This window comes from Argopecten irradians, chromosome 4, assembly GCF_041381155.1.
Source record: "Argopecten irradians isolate NY chromosome 4, Ai_NY, whole genome shotgun sequence".
NCBI lineage: Eukaryota > Metazoa > Mollusca > Bivalvia > Pectinida > Pectinidae > Argopecten > Argopecten irradians.
Genome location: NC_091137.1, coordinates 39,504,276 through 39,527,526, shown reverse-complemented (window position 1 = coordinate 39,527,526; position 23,251 = coordinate 39,504,276). Strand labels below are relative to the sequence as shown.

At 33.4% G+C, this 23,251-nt stretch overlaps 2 protein-coding genes across 7 annotated transcripts; one reads left to right on the top strand and one right to left on the bottom strand.

The window, feature by feature from the left end:
- Positions 1–2,376: 2,376 nt before the first annotated feature.
- Positions 2,377–6,497, bottom strand: LOC138321619 (large ribosomal subunit protein uL14). Its single transcript, XM_069265403.1, has 5 exons — positions 6,428–6,497; positions 5,786–5,869; positions 5,391–5,519; positions 3,581–3,694; positions 2,377–2,491 (listed from the first exon to the last, which is right to left on the bottom strand). Exons 1-5 carry the CDS (start codon positions 6,438–6,440, stop codon positions 2,409–2,411), a joined length of 423 nt encoding a protein of 140 aa, XP_069121504.1. The 5' UTR covers positions 6,441–6,497; the 3' UTR covers positions 2,377–2,408.
- Positions 6,498–9,340: 2,843 nt separating this feature from the next.
- On the top strand, positions 9,341–22,790 carry LOC138321615 (alpha-tubulin N-acetyltransferase-like). Of its 6 annotated transcripts, none has more exons than XM_069265395.1 (10): positions 9,341–9,544; positions 9,832–9,901; positions 10,409–10,503; positions 10,776–10,947; positions 11,817–12,030; positions 12,523–12,653; positions 13,100–13,204; positions 14,952–15,037; positions 16,883–17,086; positions 17,917–22,790. In XM_069265395.1, exons 1-10 carry the CDS (start codon positions 9,453–9,455, stop codon positions 18,107–18,109), a joined length of 1,362 nt encoding a protein of 453 aa, XP_069121496.1. In that variant the 5' UTR covers positions 9,341–9,452; the 3' UTR covers positions 18,110–22,790. The 6 variants fall into 6 exon arrangements, with proteins under 6 accessions (XP_069121496.1, XP_069121495.1, XP_069121493.1 ...); XM_069265394.1 differs by having other exon boundaries at positions 16,865–17,086; XM_069265392.1 differs by having other exon boundaries at positions 16,739–17,086.
- The last annotated feature ends 461 nt before the right edge of the window (positions 22,791–23,251 follow it).

The window sequence follows — 23,251 nt, the reverse complement described above, 5'->3', positions numbered from 1 at the left end:
TCATTTCATGCAAGTTTCAGCCAAATCGCACAGGTAGAACTTGAGAAGAAGTTCAAAATGTGAAAAGTTAACGCACGGCGGACGACGACGGACGAAACATGACGACTATAGGTCATCCTGACCCTTCGGGTCAGATGACCTAAAAACAACAGGCATTTAAGTCTATAGCTATATAGACACATTGTATGTAATACTGGGTCAAGGTTAAGAACTCTTCTGGCTAAATAGCACTAATTTCAGAAAAAGTGTATTTGTGAATACAAACGAGTTGTCTGTACAACTATAGAATCCAAAGCCTGTGATGGACAAAAGGAAATTCTTTCACTAGATCAAGAATTCATTTTAGTGTTCCGTCATCATACCTCTAGTGTTCCGCCTATTAAGGTTTCCAGGAAAAATTCCCAGATAAGGCAAGTTTCCAGGTACTAAATTACTAATCATACTAGCATGTTGGTATTTTTCCTCTAGCTTTCCCTAAACTTGTACACATCACATGGTCATTACAAACAGGACCAAAACATTGCTATAGTCACAGGTTTCTTTTGTCAATACACCATTTTGTTGATCTTTCATTGTGCATGAGGGAAGTGTAATGGAATAGGTCACCAGTTTTTGGTTTGTGGGAATATTTCTCACTTGGTAGTGTCTGCCTTGCTACAGCCTACACTCTAGAAACAAGTTGAAGTCCTGTCTGAGTGATGTCCTTTGCTCTCCTGTTTGGAAGGTGGATGTAGTACTGTGAATGTCAATTTACTATTTGGAGAACAGGGTTGGGGTAATTAAAAATGTAATTGTAATTAATTGCAATTAATTACATTTTTTAAAGTAATTGAAAGTAATTTGTAATTAAGAAATATTTCAATTACATGTAATTGTAATTGTAATTAATTACATTCTAAAAATGTGTAATTAACAATTACATTTCAATTACTTTTCAATTACATATATATATTTACTAATGTCTAATACTAAAATTAATGAATGTAAGACATTTATTTGGCTATATAAAAATTTAAACAGGTTACCCTACACGTGCACCTCTTTTTACCTGTAGTTTTCTCCTGAGGCAATATATACAGGTGTGAGTTGTGAACACATAGCCTGTGATTACAAATCACAAAGGTCTTGCTTATATAACACCTATATATACATGTTGATCACCTAATTAGCATATCTAATGAAGGCAAAAATATAGATGATAGCTCAGATTAGTCTTCAACCGCCCCTGCCAAGAAAATTAAAACAGAAGACTTTTTCAGTTCATTCCACTACACCCTCACGAAAGAGACACAACTCTTAAATCCAATGAAGTAGACACCTACGGGTACATTGGTGAATATTGCACAGAGAGATGTTGGGACCCATTTAAGTTCCGGAAAGATAATTCTTGCAGATTTCCACATTTGTGTATTTTACCAGCTCCAGTAGAGAGATTATTTAGTGTTGCTGGCAAAGTATTCCGACCAGACAGAAACAGAATGCATATATGTCTGATGATAATTTTCAGACTCTGATGATGATAAAATGCAATTTATAAATATGAATACCTGGTACCATCATATTTTTAAATTGCATTTTATCATCATCAGAGTCTGAAAAGTTTTAAATGTACATTTTTATTTGACCTAGGTCTAATAAAAATGCACATGTAAAACTAATACACGTACACCCTACCAATACTCAATTGTAACTTGTGAAGCATATGTTCTATCAGAACTTACTGATAGTGACTTATATACTATACAATTGTGTATATATTTGTAAAAATAAACATCTTAAGAAAATGTAATGTGTAATTGTAATTAATTACTTTTTGAATGTAATTGTAATTGTAATTAATTACATTTACAAAACTGAGTAATTGTAATTGTAATTGAGTTTTGACCAAGTAATTGTAATTGTAATTAATTACATTGCAATGTAATTGACCCCAACCCTGTTGGAGAAAGAATTCTTGCTTGCTTTTATTTTGGAAGTTATCAAAATGGTCACCAACAGTCTTATTATAGATTTACAGCCAAACTGGATTATGCCACGAAAGATATAATTTTTACAACAGATTGCTTTAAATCTACACAACAGGTAGTACTATATTAATTTTTTGAAGTCAAGCAATGCTAAATCCAAATCTACAGTAAAAGTTGAGACTCTTCGAACCAGAGTATCAAGCAACTGAAAGTATATCCTCCGACTATCTTACTATACACATTTTCAAAACCTGTTAATTCCAAGCAATCTGTCTACCAAACCAATATGCTTTACATGGCACTTCTGTCATACTCAATATAGCTGTAAATCGATTAATTTCAAGAATATTTAAAGCACCTTTTCGACCAACTGAAAATATTCTCTTAGAATTGATAAGAAAATTCCAACTCCCTTTGAAGACATTTATTAACAGTTGTAGTCTATGAAATAGAACTGGCGTTTGATGCGATACGGGGCCATAAATCTGCACATTCTTTCGCTACAGGACCAGTGATAGCAGACCCTGAAAAACATAATAAATACAATCGTTTAAACCATGCTCCACACAATTATGAATTAAAACAATAATTTTTGAATATACACATACTATAATTATCATCTGCTAGAATTATCACACCAAAAAGAACAATAATTTATTAATTTTCTTGTGCAGTTATCTATAAGATGCGACTTTTCAAGAGTAGCTGATCTAACTGCCCTTTCTAAAAATCACTTTTTTCTATGCACAACGAAAACATCTTGCATTTCAGAACTTTCTAGGATGTTCCATGGTAAGAAGATATTCAACAAGCAAATTTGTGGAATTTCAATCCCCCGCTTTCAGGACATATTGTAGCTAAACATTATTGAGGTTTAACCTTGGTTGAAACATGAAAAAATAAACTGAAGTCTTCTTTGAATGTAAGATGTTTTAGAACTTGGTTAAGCCCTTAAGGCATTTAACTTTGTTACCAAATTTTAACAATATTAGTTTTAACATTTGTTAGTTATTACACAGAAACTGCAGAAAATGACATTTGTAGTAAATTAAAGGGCCATAACTCTGATAAATAACATCCGCTGAAAGAGTTGATCAAACCTGGCCAGGCACTTAAGGCATTCAACCTTGTTACCAAGTTTGAAGAAAATCGGTTAATATTTATTAGAGTTATTGTACGGAAGGGGCAGAAACTGACTTTTTTTATTCAAGCAAAGGGCCATTACTCTGCTAAACAAGGTCCGTTGAAAGTTGCGATTCTAAGTTGTCCTAGTCGTTAAGAGATATAACCTTGTTACTAAGTTTGAAGAAAATTGGTTTACATTTCTTACTTTTAAAGCACGGAAATGGCAGAAAATGACGTTTTTAGTAATTCAAAGGGCTATAACTCTGCTAAATAAGGTCCATCGACAGTTGCGATCAAATTTGGCTAAGCCCTTAAGGCATTTAACCTTGTCACCAAGTTTGAAGAAAATCGCTTTACATTTGTTACATTTATTGCACGGAAACGAAGTGTTACAGACAGACGGACAAACCCAAATTAATATCCCCCATTTCAGAGAAAGCGGGAGATAATTAATTAAAGACGTACAAAAAGTTATTAATATTTTTTACCTTTCATTTCTCCCTTGTTATTCACTATCACCCCTGCATTGTCTTCAAAGTATATAAACACCCCGTTCTTCCTCCGTACTGATTTACGTTGCCGCACCACCACAGCAGGCATTACTGAAAAACAAAGTCATCACATATAGATCATATTCATTGCTTGTTAGTTTGAACTTCTCCATGTGTGTATTTACAATATATGGATATTTCATGAGCAATGAACTTTCCCCCAACATGATTTATCAGGTAGATGATTAATTAGGAACAACACAGTTCAATTAATTCAAATTCTCCATAATACACAGATTTCGAGATCTTGAAACGACGTCGGTAAAGTATGATTTACCATCAATTAGCCCCACATTCTTGTGATTGACGCAGGGTTCTCGTTAAAAGCCGGTTGCCGGCAAAAACAGCTGTGTATTTCATTGTTTACAACTGGCTATTTTTGTCAGAAATACGTATTGGCCCCCATGGGGGCTTGTGGCCATCAATCACCTATTATTAATTTTCAACCATCTATTCAAAAACTTAGTGAGAACCCTGATGACGTCACAAAAATCACATCAAATGATGACGTCCTAACACCTTAACATGGCCCCTAAGGTTAATAGCCAATCAGCCTGTCGCCTACAAAATCTTCAGTAAACGGCTAACAGTACCTCGCAAGATGTTCTGATTTTAGGCCGGGGGTCATGCTAAGGTGTGCTGTGGGGTGTTGTTTCGATCTTGTATTGGGCGTAACACAGCACATTTTTATTGGAGCGGTCTAATTTTAATTAGATTGGGTTCATTTGTGGAGGAAAGTTGGAGTACCCGAAGAAAAACCACCGACCAGCAGTCAGTAACTGGCATCTTCCCCACAAGGGATTCAAACTCACCACCCAGAGATGGAGAGCTTTATGGTAATATGTCAAGACATCTTTACCACTCAGCCAACGCGGCCCTTTGAGTAGCGATTCTAAAAAGAGACATCTGACAAATGTTCGAATATAAATAAGTCTCAGACCAACATTTTTGCATAAAATAGATAGAGATTAAATAGGCTACCAATGGGATGAATTATCTATATATAGTGTTTTACCTGCATATGGGTTATAAGGAAATATATTGGGTCCATGAAAAAAAAGTAACAGTATTGGGTCTTAGTCGTCTTAGTCTTGGCTTTCCCTTGCCCAATACGACATTTTCAAGGACCCTATATATTTCCAGAAACATATATACATAGAGATTGGCAACTTCGCCATTTTTACGATGGGCAGATGTACCTCTGTATGTCCCTAGGGACTTTTAGATAAACTCTTAAATAGTTAAATACAGCAGAACAACTTTGATATGTTATAAAAGTTAAGTAATTTTCAGATGGTTTGAGTACAATTTTGGAAAGAAAAAATAATATGTTATATATTAATAAAAACAAAATGCACTTCTGGTTTTGAATGCCTGATTTTCGAAAAACCAGGTAAAATTGCTCATTTTCATACTTTTAAAAATCACATTAAATAACATCAATTGGGAAAACTGTTCACATCATGATCAAACCATGATATAATTTTTAAACTTTATGTTTATGCAAAAATATCATGTTTAAAAGAATACACTTAAAAGAAGTTAGCCAAGGGAAAATGCCTACAAACTGGAGGTCCTACTGCCTGTCAACATAGACAAAGAAAAGAGTTTCCAATCTCTATGTATATATGTTTCTGATATTTCACTATCACCCCTAAACACACTTCTAAAATGATATCCCAAAGCTATTTTTATAGCAGCTCAATTAAATTTGATTTTATAATCATCTTTTTTTCAATATAATTACCTTTTTTTCGAAGTTCTGGCTTGCCCTTTTTGACGGTGGCTACTATCATGTCACCTGCTCCAGCTGCTGGCATTCTGTTCAGACGACCTTTGATGCCTTTTACAGCAATAACATACAGGTTCTTTGCACCTAAAAGAAAGTTTAGACAATACAATATTATATTTATCAGAGTCTATACAGAAGTGACAAAATTTCTATTTGATCTCAAAACTAAAATAAAATGTGTTCTATTAAGTTGTTTTTATTTTTGTGAAGATAATTAATCATCAAATGAAAAGATGTAAATCACCAGTTCCATCACAGATCTCAATATATCTAGCCACAGAATCACAGTGATAGTATTATGGAAGTATTTAAATTATCCAGGTTTTTTTGTACAACTGCTTATAACATACCTGTGTTGTCGGCACAGTTGATAACTGCTCCGACTGGCAGAGCCAGCGAGATACGGAATTTTCCTCCCGCGGAACCTCCACGTCCTGAAATAAGGAAAGTGTTCTCCCGTTACTTTTCATTCGAACAAAACTTTATGCATACATGTAATTGCTATCATCACATACATTGAGCACATTCATAAACATCTTGCACTGGTAATAAAATGGTTTGTTGTCATAGCATATAATTATTTTCAAAAACTCGAATATCAATCATGACCAGTGTCAGTGACACTAGTCCAACCTTCGCCGGTTGTTTACCAATGGGAGGTCGATTTGAATTGTTTAGATTATATAAAAACCAAAACACAACATCCTTATTTTCATAGCAACGTTCTAGATAATACTAAAGGCTGATATCCTATCTCTCATTCTGGCAAACGGAAATATACACACATTGCAACGATCGCCAGACACATGCAAACCAATGTTTACGATTTAAAGAGATCGTTTTCAAACATTTATTCGACAAGCAGCATAGAAATTACGAACTCCATGTTGAAACTAAGATTAAATTATTGCAGAAATTGAGTTTATTTGAAATTAAGATATAAAATGGTGTCGATGTTGTGGGATTTAAAAAGGTACATATATTTTTCATACCTCTCTTCGACATAGTGGATTGAAAAAAGGAAGTAGCTTCTGCGCAAGTGTACCGGAAGTAAGTGTGTAATAATGAAAACAGCATGGAATTAAGGTTCCGGGTGTGCAATTGCGTATCTTTTTCATGCTAATATACGAACAATTTCTTTTTCTTCAAACTCTATGATTTCATTATTCTAAACAATGAAAGGAGGGAAATGATTAAAGTGCCCATGAGGGTGTATATCAAACTTTGTCCGCTAAACCTGCCTATATTATATACATGTCATCCTCGATACTCCAGGGGTTCCGATCACTTACGATCTCTACACCCCTGGACTATCTCATAGTAAAACTGGAGGCAACAGAATAGAACAGGTAATTTAGTCATTTGATGTACATCAAAAGAACCGTATAACGGTACACTGTGGTTGACTGTGTGGCTTTGATGTTAGGCGTCGCTCTCTCTGTAGTCTTCAAAGGAAATCTTTGCTGGCCTGTGATTGGTCAAATGTTTTCAGCTGAGCTGCCTTCAATTTCACTATGAGATAGTCCAGGGGTGTAGAGATCGTAAGTAATCGGAACCCCTGGAATATCGAGGATGTATACATGTAGGCTTTTTAATTTTTTAATTTTTGTTTGCCTATTATTAAAAAAAATAATAATATAGGCGGGTTTAGAGGACTATATCAAACTATGAAAACAGATTTGTATCTTTCTCAGGTTTGTAATACATTATTCATTTTCACGGCAATGTGATTTGTTTATTGACAATTGATGTAAAAAATAATGTTCAAGTTCATTTTTATTCAGTAACTAAATATCATTAAAGGCCGACTACCTTTCCGAAACGGCTTTTAATTTTTGAAATGGGAATGTAAAACGAGATCGATAATTTTGTATAGTCGCAAGAGTTATTAACTTACCGTTAATACTACATGTATCATCACCTTCTGAACAATTTGATTTAAATAAATAAAACGTTAATTTTCATAACGCGGGTCGTCTTATGTTTCCCGCCGTCGTCCTAAATACCGCCTGGTAGTTGACTATCACTGCGCCAGACGGCAAAACAGCGAAATGACTCTCAGCTGTTGTCATATATTACGCAGGAAATCTTGCATATGTTTGGTGTTGTAACCTCATCTTAGGCCATCGATATGTATTTTCTGATGTTATTAATGTTTTTAATAAACCTTTATATTTTGCTCCGGAAAGGTAGTGGGCCTTTAAACAGAAACAACACCAGGCCTACATTGCTTGCATGTACATATAATCGGGGGAGTTGGAGAGGGTGGGGCGGGGACGGGAAAATCGTCACTCAATGACTAAAATCAGCTGTCGCTACAACACGAAGTAATCAGATTGATATGCAGGCCTGTGATTGATTGGTCTTTTCCTTGATGACTGATAGTTACCCCTTGTGTAACGAGGATGGAAAATGAAGAGCGTTTAACAAATTAACCAACAATTAAACACAGACTATGAGAACTAGAGTTTTGAAAACTCGTTTACGGTTATAGTAATGAATATCTGGAATGGTTTGCCAGAATCAGTTGTGAGCGCAGAAACCATGACTAATTATGAAGCTTATACCTATTTCACTGCTTTATAAACTATTAAATGTATTAATGTGTTCTCCTAAGACATTACTCTATTCTGTGATTTATTTTTAACAGTATGCAGCTAGTCTTCATAGTACTTACCTTTTCAAAATCACAAAGATGAGCACGCTTGCCAAATAGGATGGGAATTGTAAAATCTGGACAAAAACAGTTTAAATATATTCTCGTGCATTCAAAAGCGATGTAAGTCATTAATTAACAAAACGCCTTCGCACATTATCTTTTTTTTAATTATTAAAGGGACCATTCACTCAGGCTAATTCTTTTACATGACCAAAAAGCAAACTATGGCATAGATGTACTGTTCTACATTTCTTATGAAATATGTAACATAAAATATTGACAAATTCCACGTCATTGTTTAGTATTTTAATTGATACCGTTGTAATAAGCAGGTACAATATTGACGCTGTATCCATACCCGAGCCAAAGTCACTCACGTTAAACAAATGAACTACATAACCACTGAGGAGGTGATAAACTGATTTTTTAGGCAAGACAATTGACATAATTTAAGGTAAACACACTACTGTCAGAGTGATATGAGCAGTTCTAGACAAAAGTAGCATTACTCTGCTTTTCTAGCATATCACAGTAAAACCGACTGATCTAATTTTCATTTGAACTTGGCTTTTTCCGATATATGTACAAATCTCTTAGACTGAATCGCGTTATTATGGCATTATATTGTTGTCTAATGGTACATTTAACTTGGATCATCTTGGGTGTAAATAAAAATTATCAAGACATATGAATTTCCCCCACTTGTAAGGATTCAACTTTATGCAAATTGCATTTTCAATACGGAAATAAAGTTAACTTCGCTCTCAGAATACCAGAACATCCATAACTTTTGCTGGGGAGAAGGTAGGCTAGGTTCGACAGGGAATAAGATTTGCATTCACATTGTTTCAACCCAGGCATAAGTATATCAATGGACTATTTTTTCTGAATCCTTACATTTGTAATTTGATGACTTTGCATTGAAAATAAGATATAGTTTAATCTAAAATCGTATTTTTTATATCACAGAAAACCACTGCGTTGCAACTCAATTACCGACTCTCAAGACAGAGTTGTCTTTCTTTGCACATCTAAGGTTTACCGGGCACTTTCTGTCGGTACTTGACGCCTTTAGTGGACAATAATAGCTCCGATTATACTATTTATTTTCAATGATATACAATAAAATATTTTATATAGTTTTATTTTTAACACAAAACATAAGTTATTGCTGAATATTATGATAATTAATTAACGGGTAATATCATTTTTTGGAGAAAATATGCCATTCTGCCCGGTCCTGTAATGTTTGCTTGGAGCTCAAAAAAAAAATGGTGACATTTAGAAGCACATTGCTGCGGTTTTCAACCTAAATTATGACATAAAAACTATCTATACAGAGACAAACTCATAGACTAATGGAGTTTCCATTTAATATCAACAATTTACTCGGCAGTGACATTTCTAAATTAGATAGAAATGTTGTTCCATTCAGGAAAAATGCCGACGGGTAAGACTGTTTTATTTTGAATTATTTTATTTGGTTGTCATGTTTGCTAAGTATATCATGTAAAATTGAGATGAATATTTTCAATAACATATTTTATGCATATGACATATCAGACAAACGGTAAAACGGGTGTAAATCGTCAATATAGACGAAGCAGATAAACTACAAGGGGAAAAAACAATAGTACAGTACCTATAAAGATTACAGCTAGTATTGTACATGTATCAATGACACTTGCATAGGCAAGTTATGTTAAGATGACTTAGTAAACTTCCTTTTCTTTCAAGGTTCACCTATACTGAGCTACGGTCTCAACTCTTTACTGTCATTGACAAGATGGGGGAGGCTTCCTCTCGGGTAAACATTATTTTAAACATGTATTTGGATCTCAAAGTAAACATCAGTAGTTGAGATTAATTTATGCATTGGCAGATTATATTTTAATGCTCCTTTGATCTATTCCAAAAGTATAATTATAAAAATTATTTATATTTCATAATGCATATACAGTTTGAGTAAAACCTATAGCTACCTTTTCGAACCCCTCAGCTCTGTATTACAACCACCTGTTTAATGATACAATTTTCTTCACATCTTGGGGTAGTAAATGGTCAGTTTTAACACAACTTGATCGATGCATAACAACCATATGACTATAATACAGTTTTCTTTGTCTCTTATATGACTGTGTACTATAATAATAGGAAATATTTCCACTAGATAACATATAACTGTCAAATATCATAGACTCAAGTAAATCATGTTTAAAGAAAGAATGGAAAATTATTAAAAAAAAATAATAATGATTCTGTATATACCAGTAACTATGATATCTAAACCTTGAAATATTTATTGAATTTTTAGGCCCAAGGACTCCATGGAACCATTACAGGGGGACGGAAACTTCAGCTGTCTGATCACACCCTGTATTGTATGAAGGATTCTAACAGTAATAATAAGTGAGTACATCAGTTTATCATCAATTTATTATATTTAACAAAACTAATAATGAAGTTAATTAATTAGGCCTGTGTTTAAATGTAAGTCTGAAGTGAAATTTCTTTCCACTACAACATTATGGTTCAAATAATGAGTATCGTTTATGCTATATTGGCAGCAGAGCATTTTGAACATTTAAGATGATAAACATGTATTTATACAGGTATTTAACTAACAACTTGCATGCCATGTTAAATGTGTTCTACAATGTATATATCTCTTAATGTTGTAGTGGTCCTGGAGCTGTTGTGGGCATTCTAAAGATTGGACGCAAAAAATTATTTGTGTATGACAGAAATGGAGGTGTACATGAACTGGAACCAATATGTGTGCTGGATTTTTATGTCCACGAGTCTAGACAGAGGATGGGCTGTGGGCGTAAATTGTTTGACTATATGCTCAGAGTAAGTCCCAACAAATGAGCTTGTAAGCTTTCTGGAACTTGACAATTTGAATACAGTGTATGTCTTAAAACATTATTATGAGATTATTGTATATACAAACTGGTATGTAGGTGTTAAAGAAAAAGCTAATGCTGACATACTGTTATATGCAATTTAGTTTGGTTTGTTCTGAACACTGTCTGTAAAGTCTGCTTCCACTGTACATACAATTTACTGTACTTTATCAAATAAGTGCCCGGGGAGCCTTTCAAAACTTGACAGTAATTTTCTTACTTGATAATTTCAGGGGCCAGTACCTCATGAAATGGGAAAAACAACATTTCATCTTTCTTGAAACATATATATTTTGGAGAATTTTTGTTTATTGGGAAAATGTTTATATAAAATTGGAAAATACAGCAAAATATGTCTAGGGGAAGGGGCCTTTATTTGGCCCCAAATTTACTTAGAAAATCACTGCATGAGAAAATGGATGGGGAGCATATTATGACAAAATTGATACCTTTCAGCAAATCATTTTACAAAGAAAGTTACAAATTAGTTTGCAAAAGAAATAAAAGAAATAGCTTATATAGAAACTGTATTCATATTTCTACTTTTAAAGAATTTAATTCAATGTGCTCATTAATGAACTTGAGGTATTGAAAAAGGGGAATGGCATTTATAGAGATAGTGACACTTGTTTGGTTGAATATTGTATTTTTAATTATCATGTTTCATGTTAGATATCAATAGACTTTAGGTGATTTTTAATCAAAGAAATATATATGAAATAACATTTGGATCTACATAATGTTTCTTGTGTGTTTCATTTAAATGTTACATTTTTTGTATATCTACATTTTCTAATTATCATGTTATTTATACAGGACACGAATGTCAAACCACATCATATGGCTATTGACAAGCCATCATTCAAGTTCAGTGAGTTTTTAAAGAAGCACTACAACCTGAAAGCAGAGATTCCCCAGGTGAATAACTTTGTGGTGTTTGAGGGTTTTTTCAACAACCGTCCAGGCACGGGTACGGGTAACGCCAGGCGGAGATTTGGAGGCAGGCCTCCAGTACATCCTGATTCAAACTGTAAGTATCTGAAAATCACTCACTCCACTGTATGTAAGACTCTTTCATATTAGAGTAGGAATATCATGTCACTAAGTTAAGTAAAATCAGAGGCTTTGCCCACAGGTACCTGGTACAAATTTAATACTGTTGGTTAGAAATTTGTGCCAGGTCCCTGTGGCTTTGCCAAGGGTTTTACCAAATTAGTGACTCTTTATCAGGTTTGTTACCTTAGACAGGTCTATATGAGATAGAATAACAAGTGAAAATCATATACATATAACTTATATATTGACATTATGTACATGTGTTTAATAAGAAAAATGCATATGTTCCAGATTTCTTGCTTTCTTGATTTTCTTTATACATACTGCTATAATCAAGAATAACTTTATTAAAATTTCCTTATATAAATGTTTTACCACTTTTTGATCACCATATTAAACTGTAAATCTATGCAGTCATTTTGTTGAAGATGAAAGGAAGAGTTGAAAGGTTTGTCTCGTTTTTTAGTTGGTGATGGAGATATAATTGTACAACATGGTCGAAGTTCTAGTCATTATGGGCGCTTTAAGCGACATTACAGTCGACCAAATTCTGGTCAGCTGTCCAGCAGGAGTGCACCACCTAACAGACAAGAGGAGGTCAGTAGGAGGAGATGTGGATTGTTGTTGGGAATAAAAATGTAGAGTATAACCACAGGCATTTGGCTTTATAGATTTATTTATACTCTATATATGCATAATGCTTTGTATATGGAGCCAAAAGCCTGTGATATAACTTTCTAAAACTGACCAGTATAATATTTGGCCAGTGTAGACAGATTTGTGGCATATAAAGGTTTTTGGAAAATTCCTAAACAATGGCAATGACCAGTTATGTACACTAGCCGTGTCCTTATACTGTTATTTCATTGCATTGGTAAAAGAGTGATGTACATAGTGAATTCATATTTAAATAAAGCTTAATTCGTGCAATTTAGAAATAGGATTTTAAACAATATCTCTAGTACTATAGATTTCTATATGACAATGGCAAATTAATAGGCTTATATGATTAAAAAAAATAATTTGAAAACTATCAAAACTAGGAATATCCATATGGCTACAATGACCATTTGGACAACTGCGAATTAGGACAGTCAACAGCAAGTCTTAGCCATCAGGGCACTGGTCATTTTTACACCATGGATCACGTAAGTGACCATATATATATGTGGTCAAGGCATGTTGTGGTCAAGGCATATTATGATGGACTTTGGTTGCTGAATTGACTAGTGCAAGCCTAACTTTATATGTTTGTACATGTGAACATGTGACTGTTATAAAGGGGATAACAAATGTAGTAGTGTGTTGAGTTATCCTAATCCTAAAGACGAAGCTGTTAACTCAGATAACTTAAATTTTACACTGCGTGGTATGTCACAGTTAGAGAATATAACAAATAATGATGTTGTATGTCTTATTCTAATCATAAAAACATTATCCATGTGATAGCATGCAATGCTAAATATGACTGATGATTATGGTATATTTGGTAGATATATAGATATAAGTAACACAATAGTATGTATGTAATATTACATGTATTCGACCTAACATTATAAGCACCCCTTCTTCCCAATGCCTGAAGTTCACTTAGCTATCAAAATCTCTATTTTTAAGCATTGATGTCACTATTTTTTAACTTTATTGGGGTATGTAAGAAATTTTGTTTGCAAGCTGTGTGAATCTGTGTAGCAGATTCTCACAAAAGTTTGTAAACAAAATTTATTTCATACCCCGATGAAGTTAAAAAATAGTGACATCAATGCTTTTAATAATTTTTCAGACAACTTGATAACATAAAACACGTTTAAACGTATGATTCCATTGACTTTCCAATGGATTATTTTTTCCAAATCAATACACAACATTGACTTCTCTATTCTGATGTCAAGATAACGTCGGGCTTTCGTGCCGTTCTCAGATTTTTTTCTCATAGTATATGAAGAAAAAGTATCTGCCAATCAGACAGTTGGATTTAGTATGAAAACAAATAAAAATTAATTATATGAATATTATAAAAAGTTATACAAAGTTTCTTTTGTAAATGAATTTGTAGTTTACCTTGTACAATAACTTTGTGAAAGGTTATGAATGCCCTGCCCTCAATTGTCATGATTTTTAAGTACTAGGGTTTCATACATGTATATGATATTTGGTCAAATACAGCACATTGTATGTAATAAAACAAATTGAATTCAAAATATCTGTTTAGCTGTTGAACCTCAAATACCACAATGCCTAATTAAACTCCACTATGTTCTGTTCAGACCATAGGCTGAGTAACATGGGTAATAAACAAAGGTTGAACCTCCTTGATCTAGGCAATCTATGGATGATTTATGCTGAAACAAATAGTTGATTGGGTTTTGAAAATCACTTAAGTTACCAAAGGTTTGATGCTCCTTTAAAATACAGCCAGAAATAGATTAAACTTCTAATGTACTTAACCGGTAGATATAATGTGAGCTAATTATATGGTAATCTGGCATTTCTCTGGTTATTTCCTACCAATTTTGATTTGTTAAATAATGTTGCTATTCATATTAATACTAAACATGTGCATGAATATGAACAATGAGTGCAAGTCCTAATCGAATTCCGAATGGATAATGAAAAAAAGATACATTGGAATGCTATAATTCTCACTGCTGCTGCAATCATTTGCAGTTAAAATACCAAGTATTGTATCTGTATCCATGGCAAAATTAAGACAATTATGTCCATCAGACATAAATTTCTTACAACGTAAGATTCGACTATATACATGTAGCTCTGAAAGTCTTAATAGCAATAATTTAAGAAACATAAGAACTGGACCAGCTTTTGTAGCCTTAGTAGAAACCTTACAAGTAAAGTGTACAATGGTTTGATAAAATCTTGCATTTATCTTTACAGCCAAATTTAAGAGAACTGGAGATGCAAGTACCAGTTGGAATAAAAGATCTCGAAATTGATCCACTGCGGAAAACACCGGACCAAAGGTATGCCTATGAGAAAATATGTTCATCATCGAAAGTAAGACATTATTATTTCAAAGTACAGTTAAATTTTGTAAACTCAAACTCCCATAACTCAAAGAGCCTACTAAGTTTGATAATTTTTGGAATGGCTAAACTTTCTATTTAGTTTTTTCAATTTTGTTTATTGGCCCATTGATATTTGACATATTTGTTCTTTCCAAAACTTTTCTAAGATAATTTCACTTTAAAAAGTAAATTTGTCTTGATATCAATAAATCTAAGCTTTCTGTATTCAAAACCAGGAACTTTAAGGATGTACAGTAATTTCCTACAATAGAAAAAAAAGGATTTTGGTTGACTATAAATCGGAATGGGGAAATATTGCCATGAATTAAATTTGGTTTGTTCAAAACATTTTTCCCATACTTTTTAACAGCAATACTAAATACATTTATTCGTATAAATATTGTTTTAAATCTATTGTTTTATTTTCACTCTGTATCACATTGTATTTGTTTCACTATATTTAGGATAATTGAAAGATATTCTTTAGTATGCAGAATGTAATTAATTGCTTGTAGAAAATTGACAATAACACAAAAATATTATCATTGGTTTGCTTTTGTACACAATGTATACTCTTATTTACTTTCACCTAACTTTTCACTCAATCTTTAACTACATGTATGAGCATGATTATCCTTCTAATTCAGTCAGATGATCACCGTTCCCTTTAAACCAAAAAGAAGAGGCCAGTTTTCCTTTAGTTCAATCCTCTAAACAGATGAGTTATTCCATCATTAACTGGAACAAATGAGACATCTTCCTTGTAGGGGGGTGTAAGACAGCTCACACGCGCTAGACAATAATGTGACGTCATCAATACATGCGGCGTAACTGCTACGCGCATTGTATATGACGTCATCAATTTTTACGCATAACGACGTTCCTGCGATCATAGCGCGATGAAAAAGCTGGAAACTAAGTGGAATTTCATCATTTTTTCTACTAAGTATGGGAGAAAAAGAATCAAACATGGGTCTGTGAAGTGGACATGGATATCTCAACCCTCTTGAAAGATTTTGGCCATCAACCCTCGGCTAAATCTTTCACTCCGGTTGAGATATCCCTATCCACTTCACAGACCCATATAAGATTCTATTAATTCCACCTAAGTCCAGAAAGAATTTTTAAAAAGGATACTTTTGTTTGATTCCAATATCCCAACTATTGGTATTTCTATCTGATGCCATAACATTTCATATTACAGAACATCAATTCAGAATTTAATATTTACCTAAAGAACTCCTTGTAGTAAACGCTGTAGCTAATGACTACCTTACATACATGCATGTTAATTTCCATCACATTCCTGCAAATAAATGAACTATGTTTATCTGTTTTGTCCAAAGACATATTTGTCAGTTTCAGGGAAACACTAACTGTGTCAGATGCTTATTACAAGTAAAACCCACATGATTAAATATGCCCAAAAAATAAACCCATAGTCTTCTGCTTCTGACTTTGAGATGATCACTTGAATTACCAACATAATTAAACCCTCACAACATGTATTCTTCTTTAAATAAGGCATATAATCATTATGTTTAATATCAACATCTATGACTTATTGTACACTGAAATACCAAAGGTATACCATTCTGTGTTATTCATTCTGAACTTAATTAACCTTGTCTTCTTTCACTAATTTTTTTTTTGAAGTGTGCACTTGAACCTACAACCTCTAACAACCACATATAACTCACGAGCTTATGGCGCCGGGGCTAACTTATACAGCCGTCACGCCAATACACCTCCTGAGGGGAGCTTTCGCTCTCGCCCTAATAGCGGTTCCTACAACCACAGGGAAGGAAGCAGAGCCAACAGTCGTACGAGTAGCGGGAGTCGTGCCAACAGTCGGAATCGGGAAGTGCGCCGAGAACCATCTCCACCCATTCTGAAGAGAATGGACCCGCCACAAAGTTACAAAGAACAGCTCAACCTTCACCAGGACTATCAAGGTCGTGGAGGTCATCTTAAAGTGCACATCACACCAGACACTCTCCCAAGGTGAGAATGGCTCATTACCTTACACATGGCTATAGCTCTTCTGTTGCATTTGTGTAGAATTATTATTAAGGAATTTAATTTTGTATTTTATCAAAGCTTTATGATAATAAAATAACCTTGAAGACATGTTACCTGTAAAGCACTTCATCAGCCATAAACTAAGCTAAAAAGAGAATATATTGATTTTCATGTTGATTTATACATTATATATTTGACAGTTTTGAATGCAGTTGAACCTTGCTAATTATCATGAAACCAACAAAACAGGATAAAACTTCAAAAGTTATTCAATTAATTGAATTTCATTAAGTAGATTAGATTACCTGATGCAAATGTACAAGCGAGGCTGCGTGGAAATGTAACCACGGACATAGTCAGCCGGGAGGACGTTTTAGGATTCCTATACTTTAAATTAATTTCTACGTACACAGACAGATTTTGACGAGAAAGTTTATTTTTCTATTCCATAAGAAATTATACTGGATACATTCACACCATTTTTACCGACTTTAGCCATCCAATTAATTGAATTTCATTAAGTAGATTAGATTACCTGATGCAAATGTACAAGATATGTGAGGTTTTGCAGGAACCAATGGAAAGGGGTTTATAGGATTTTCAGATTACAAGGTTCAACTTCTTCATTTGTCCTGTCCTTGCATATTACAGAGTTATCTACCCTTGGCCTTGCAGGTCTTTCTCTGAAAAAAGTTTTGCTCACAAAAAATTGATGTAACAATCAATACCTACCAACAAGGGTATCTGTTTATTGTATACAAATACATAATAAGGAATGTATTAATGTTTTAAGTTTGATTTTCTGTTTCCAGTAATTTACCAACCTTTCAAACATACACGAAACCATCAATTCTTCCTGACATCACCAGTAAAGCATACAACCCGGGTAGCACTGTCGATCGGTGCAAGCCCATGCACAATATGTCAAACTGGGTACCAGGTGCACCGAGTCCATCCCATCAAACAATTGGAGCACGGCATTACTCTCATACAAGACTATGGTAGTATCATCTTCACTCAGGAATAATGTGATCTTCTAAAGATAAAATCACCAGCTGGAACTATATGTGTGGGCATTACTCTGGACAAAATTAGAAAACTAAAGAATTTAAAGAAGTTTGCTTACATTTCAACGATTGAAATTCTGTTGATCATAGCTGTTAACTTATAAACATTTGCCACTTTATGTACAGGTAAAGTCCATTCGTGATGTTCATTTAGGATTGATAACTTATCATCATAATACACCTCTGGACTATGTCATAGCAAAACTAAAGCCTGACTATATGAGATAATAGTGGAAGATGAGATAGTATTGTTTGGTCCTGAACACCAAAAGAAAATGTTTGATTGAATAATACTAGATATACTGTATTGGCTTAGACAGTGGGCATCACTCCTGAGTTATCTTTGAAAGAAATCTCTGTTGGCCAGTGATTGGTCAAGTTATTTTTCCTTTCCTGAAAAGCCTTCAGTTTCAAAACAACATGGTCCAGGGGTGGATATGATGACACTGGCAATAAATTCTGAAGTATCAAGAATATGACAAGATGGTAAAAAATGTCTTTACGAAGACTCTACCTCTTAACAAGGAGTGTGAGCTTTACATTTTACTAGGTTTAATGCAAGGAAGCCTGGTTTTCTAACCAACTTATTGGATATACTCCAGTAACACATTTGGTTATAAAAATAAACAAAAACAAAAGCAAACAAAAACATGCAGGTCGTGCGTGGTGGCCATGGTTATCAGCAATTTTGTATTGAGGTGTACACACATATAGTCCAAGTTTTCTTTTATTATACCATTCCTAGATAACCTGGCAGACAGACATCTGCTGTAGATTGGTTAGATGTCATATTCTAATGCCAGGATCAGAGGAAACTCAGGCCATGATAGAGGAAATAATGTAGGGGTTTATTTTCTGTATTTCTTTCTTCAAGTATAAATTTTCAATACTTTCAATGTCCATTTTCTAATGCTTACAATTCAATTTTCTGTTTTGATCACTCTTAAATATCACTTTATTGTTATTGATTATACATTACTTGTTAATGTCTTTAAAAGATTTTGAGTGTGAATAGCATTGTGAAACATGATATAAATTGTGTGAAATTTCTACTGCTAGAACAAGTCTTGGTATTGAATCGTTTCAAGATAACATATCTACTGTACTGCTGGCTGGGTATGTGTAGACAAATCTGAATACAGATTAATTAATGTAATTACATGTTATTAGTTACAAGTACATAATATATTTTGATGGATGATAGATTGATAGATAACTTGCTGAGATCAAAAGAAACAATTCATGTTAAATGATGCTGTATAATGTACATATGATTTAATTGTTATCTGTTATAGAATTGTACCTACCGGTAAATTAACTGTGATATATATATATATACATTGTATATAATGTATACATTTTATACTTACATTGGTTATATGTTTAATACATAGTAAAATGACAAAGCTACCGGGTAGATATAATTGAAGTTTACATGGTGAACCCTTCCATGTAACTGTTACAGTTAACATGTGTACCTGGTGTACAGATTTAGTTTTACTATGAAATACAAAGCTGTGATATTGATGCGGTTGAATCCTTGTTCCAAATCCACTGAAGTTGGTTTGATGAGAAACCTGTGATGCGATAGTGCTAACATCATCTTCCAAGTCAACACCACAGGGAATTGTAAAAGGGAGTTAGGGTCTGCTGAGTACATATACTATATTACATGCCAAGAAAAAAGTACGTGTCCATGTAGAGTTGAATATATAAAAAATAAAAGTCAACGAGTTACATATACATGTACACATCAGACCTACCCCCTTCTACGTTACAATTCCCTGTGGTCTACATACGCTTCAGAGTTTGCCAAGCATTCCTAATTACACTTGACATGTATATCATTTTCATTTCACTTTAAAACATTTCTCTTGCATATAAGCAATTCTGAGGAAATTGTCACCACTTAATGTAAAATTTGACATGAAGTTATAAAATATGGTTTTAATTTTAATAAAACACTGCTTGTTTAATTAATCAACCTCATGATACCCAGTAATTCTAATGTGGTTACCAGGTTTTTGAGGCAATGATTGAATACTGAAGGTCATGATCAATTATCATTTTGATTAATTTCACATCGTTTACATTTTGAACTGAAAGCAGCGACATCTAGAGTTTTCTAATTCCTTCAATATTGTGATGAACCAAAATATCAATTTCTAAGCAGCACTTTATAGGTTAAACTTGTCAAAAAAAGAATAGTGTCAAGTTCTATTTTAATATATTACTTTTTTGTCCTAGATGGACTTTTGTATAGTTTTGATATCTGAATCACAGTTGTACTTTCTTACAAGCCCAATAAACTTATAATAAATAATTTATTTTAATTAATTTCTCATTCATTTTAACTACATAAGATATATCATAATGAGATACCTCTAACATGTTCTTTATGTAATTCAGTATCATTAATACATTATTTATTATCCCCTGTACACATTATATCATTATTATATGTAATATATTAATCATATCATTAGGTAGTACTCTGCTATTGGTGTTGGTTTTAAACCATACTGAATGTACCATTACCATATTCGCTGTAATTAGCACCCAGGGGGCTTGACAAATTGTAATAAAGAGGGGGGCTTATTAGGTAACAAAAATGTAAGTTATGGAAGAAAAACATCTAAAAATTACAGTCATATTTTAGCTGTTTTCACACCCATGGCACATTAATCTGTCGCAGTAAACATGCATATATTTTTTTGCCCTTGATACACATTATTACATCGTGATTAACATGTATAGAATGCAATGCTGATGTTCATATTATAAGCATCACACGGAAACATTGTTAAATCCGTGAGATTGGGCTTTCAGAAAACTTCAAATCCTCCAGAAGATGGGAGAGCTTCTTATTAGGGAAGGGGCGCTAATTATGGCCAATATGGTTTATCATCAAATTCTAAAATCTACTTCTGCATACTTGCACTATTTATTGACATACAGTTAAGTACACATGTATAGAAAACATATGTACATGTTGGCTAGTACAAATGTTAATCATAACACAAACAGATTCACTTGTTATTTTTCAAAACTTGCAAGTAAACAACAAGCAGTAGTGTGTTTTAGGTAGGACTCTGTACAATTCACTTCTGATTTGCTGTTTTGATATTATATTGTGAGTTTGAAAAGGAGAATGTGGAGTGTCACTTGCATTAATATTTCCAACCTTGTGTCACATTTCCTTTAGCAGTTGGCATCTCATGCGAGTTTTGTGGTACTTATTATTATGTCATTTTTTCTTGAAAATAACAAGATTATATTTATGAAAATTATATATTTTTCTCGCATAACAATCAATACCTACTCAAAGGGTAGGTAACTGTATAACAAAAGACCTCAAGCAAGTACATCAGGAATTTTTATTTTATCAAAATGTGTGTATACTTGGAGTGACCTCTTCAAGAACAGTTTGCCAGAAGATCATTTATCAGCATAATTGGAGTGTTATTTTGTATTGAATGAGTTGATTTAATAGAGAACATTGTATATATAAATACATTTATATATATCTGAGAAATATCTCTGCTTAGAACTCACAATCTACAGCACCAAATCGCTGTAGCGAAACATACCTGCAGCAGTCACAGCAGTGTGCCACATCCACATCCTCAAAAAAGATCCCTCCAGGCAAATCGACGAACAAAAACATAGACTTTCTACAAGGTCTTTTACTTTCTTTCTGGGTGTTTATATACCAGTATTAATCACCCTTGTAACCCAGGCAATATACATACTCTAACATTAATTTACATCTAAAGTAAATTATATATTTCTGTACCTTTGAGGACATGGATGTTAACTTTCTGTGAAGTCAGGCCGTCTTTTCTGGAATCTCCCATTAATAAGAAATTAAGCGAAGTAGATGATCATCATGCATACCCGGTAATCCAATTTGGATTTCAAATCCTAGTTTATTGATATCTTATTTTAGTTAGTAACAAATATTGATATAGAAGATTTTTAGCTTTTGACTAGTCAGTAATGAATTACCTCCCCTTGTGCCTTAAGCAAACACAGATAATGATAAAAATGTTGATTTTGCCTAGTCAGAATAATCACCAGTAATGAATTTTCTGTTACATATTCTCAGAATCGCCAGTAGTTGTCTCCCTTTGTGTCCAAGTACCTGAACAGCACTTATACTTGTTATTATTTGCATACATGTAAAACAATTGTAAAAGAAGCAGTTTAAAATAAATGTACATGTAGATATATGACTTGAGACTTCTTGTTAGTACCATTTTAAAATTATTTAATAGTATGTTGCTTCTAATTGTTTTTACATAAAAAAGAGACTAAGAAGGCAAGTTGGGAAATAACAGTTTAGCCTTTTTCTTACAATATGTTGGAATTATGTAAAGTACAGAAATTTTGAAATTATTCACAATGCTTTTAATCTTAAAAGTTACAAATTTGATAGAGGATGTAAGTTTGCATGTAAAACATGTAGCAGTTGATGTTTTTATGGTGGCAGTGTAACTCCAGGTCTATGAATAAATTTAATAAATACATGTAATTTAAGCTAATATTTTCACTGATCACTGAATGTCAAAGTCTTCATGCATGATAAAAACAAATAAAGAATGATATTTTGTTCACAACATGAGTTTGTTTTATGGTCAATGTTTCTTTTTTCTTCATCTCTTCCGAAAAATATCTTGGATGTAAACAGGATGGTGAGTGACCGTCTTGTATCATCCTCAGTTGTGATCGTAACCCTGGAGTTTCAAGGATGGTCTTATATTTGAGTCACATATAACACAGTAAAAGGTAACATATTGGACAGTTACAAGTAATGGTCCCATACTCCAGGAGTTAAAGTAAATCACAACTATGTTTTAATGCACTAACTATCAGTGCAACTTCACATGTGGGACTAAGTGTGCGTTATCAAGATGATGAAAAAAAGCATTTTAGATTCAAGATTAACCAATAACCATGAGGTCCTTACTCTACAGACCTAGGTGATTCATAACATACCAGGATGATCATATAGTATAACTATACTACAGATGGGTTCAATTAAACCCAACTTGAACGCCACATGTAGGCCAAGTAAGCT

Excerpts from the sequence above, each read along its gene's own strand:
- LOC138321619 (XM_069265403.1), bottom strand. Across the intron at positions 5,520-5,785 it reads CAACTGTGCCGACAACACAG|GTGCAAAGAACCTGTATGTT; the intron begins GTATGTTATAAG and ends ACTTTCTTTTAG. Across the intron at positions 3,695-5,390 it reads GCCAGAACTTCGAAAAAAAG|TAATGCCTGCTGTGGTGGTG; the intron begins GTAATTATATTG and ends TTTGTTTTTCAG.
- LOC138321615 (XM_069265392.1), top strand. The coding sequence starts at position 9,453 with ATGGAGTTTCCATTTAATATCAACAATTTACTCGGCAGTGACATTTCT. Across the intron at positions 10,948-11,816 it reads TGTTTGACTATATGCTCAGA|GACACGAATGTCAAACCACA; the intron begins GTAAGTCCCAAC and ends TTATTTATACAG. Across the intron at positions 12,654-13,099 it reads CACCTAACAGACAAGAGGAG|GAATATCCATATGGCTACAA; the intron begins GTCAGTAGGAGG and ends TATCAAAACTAG.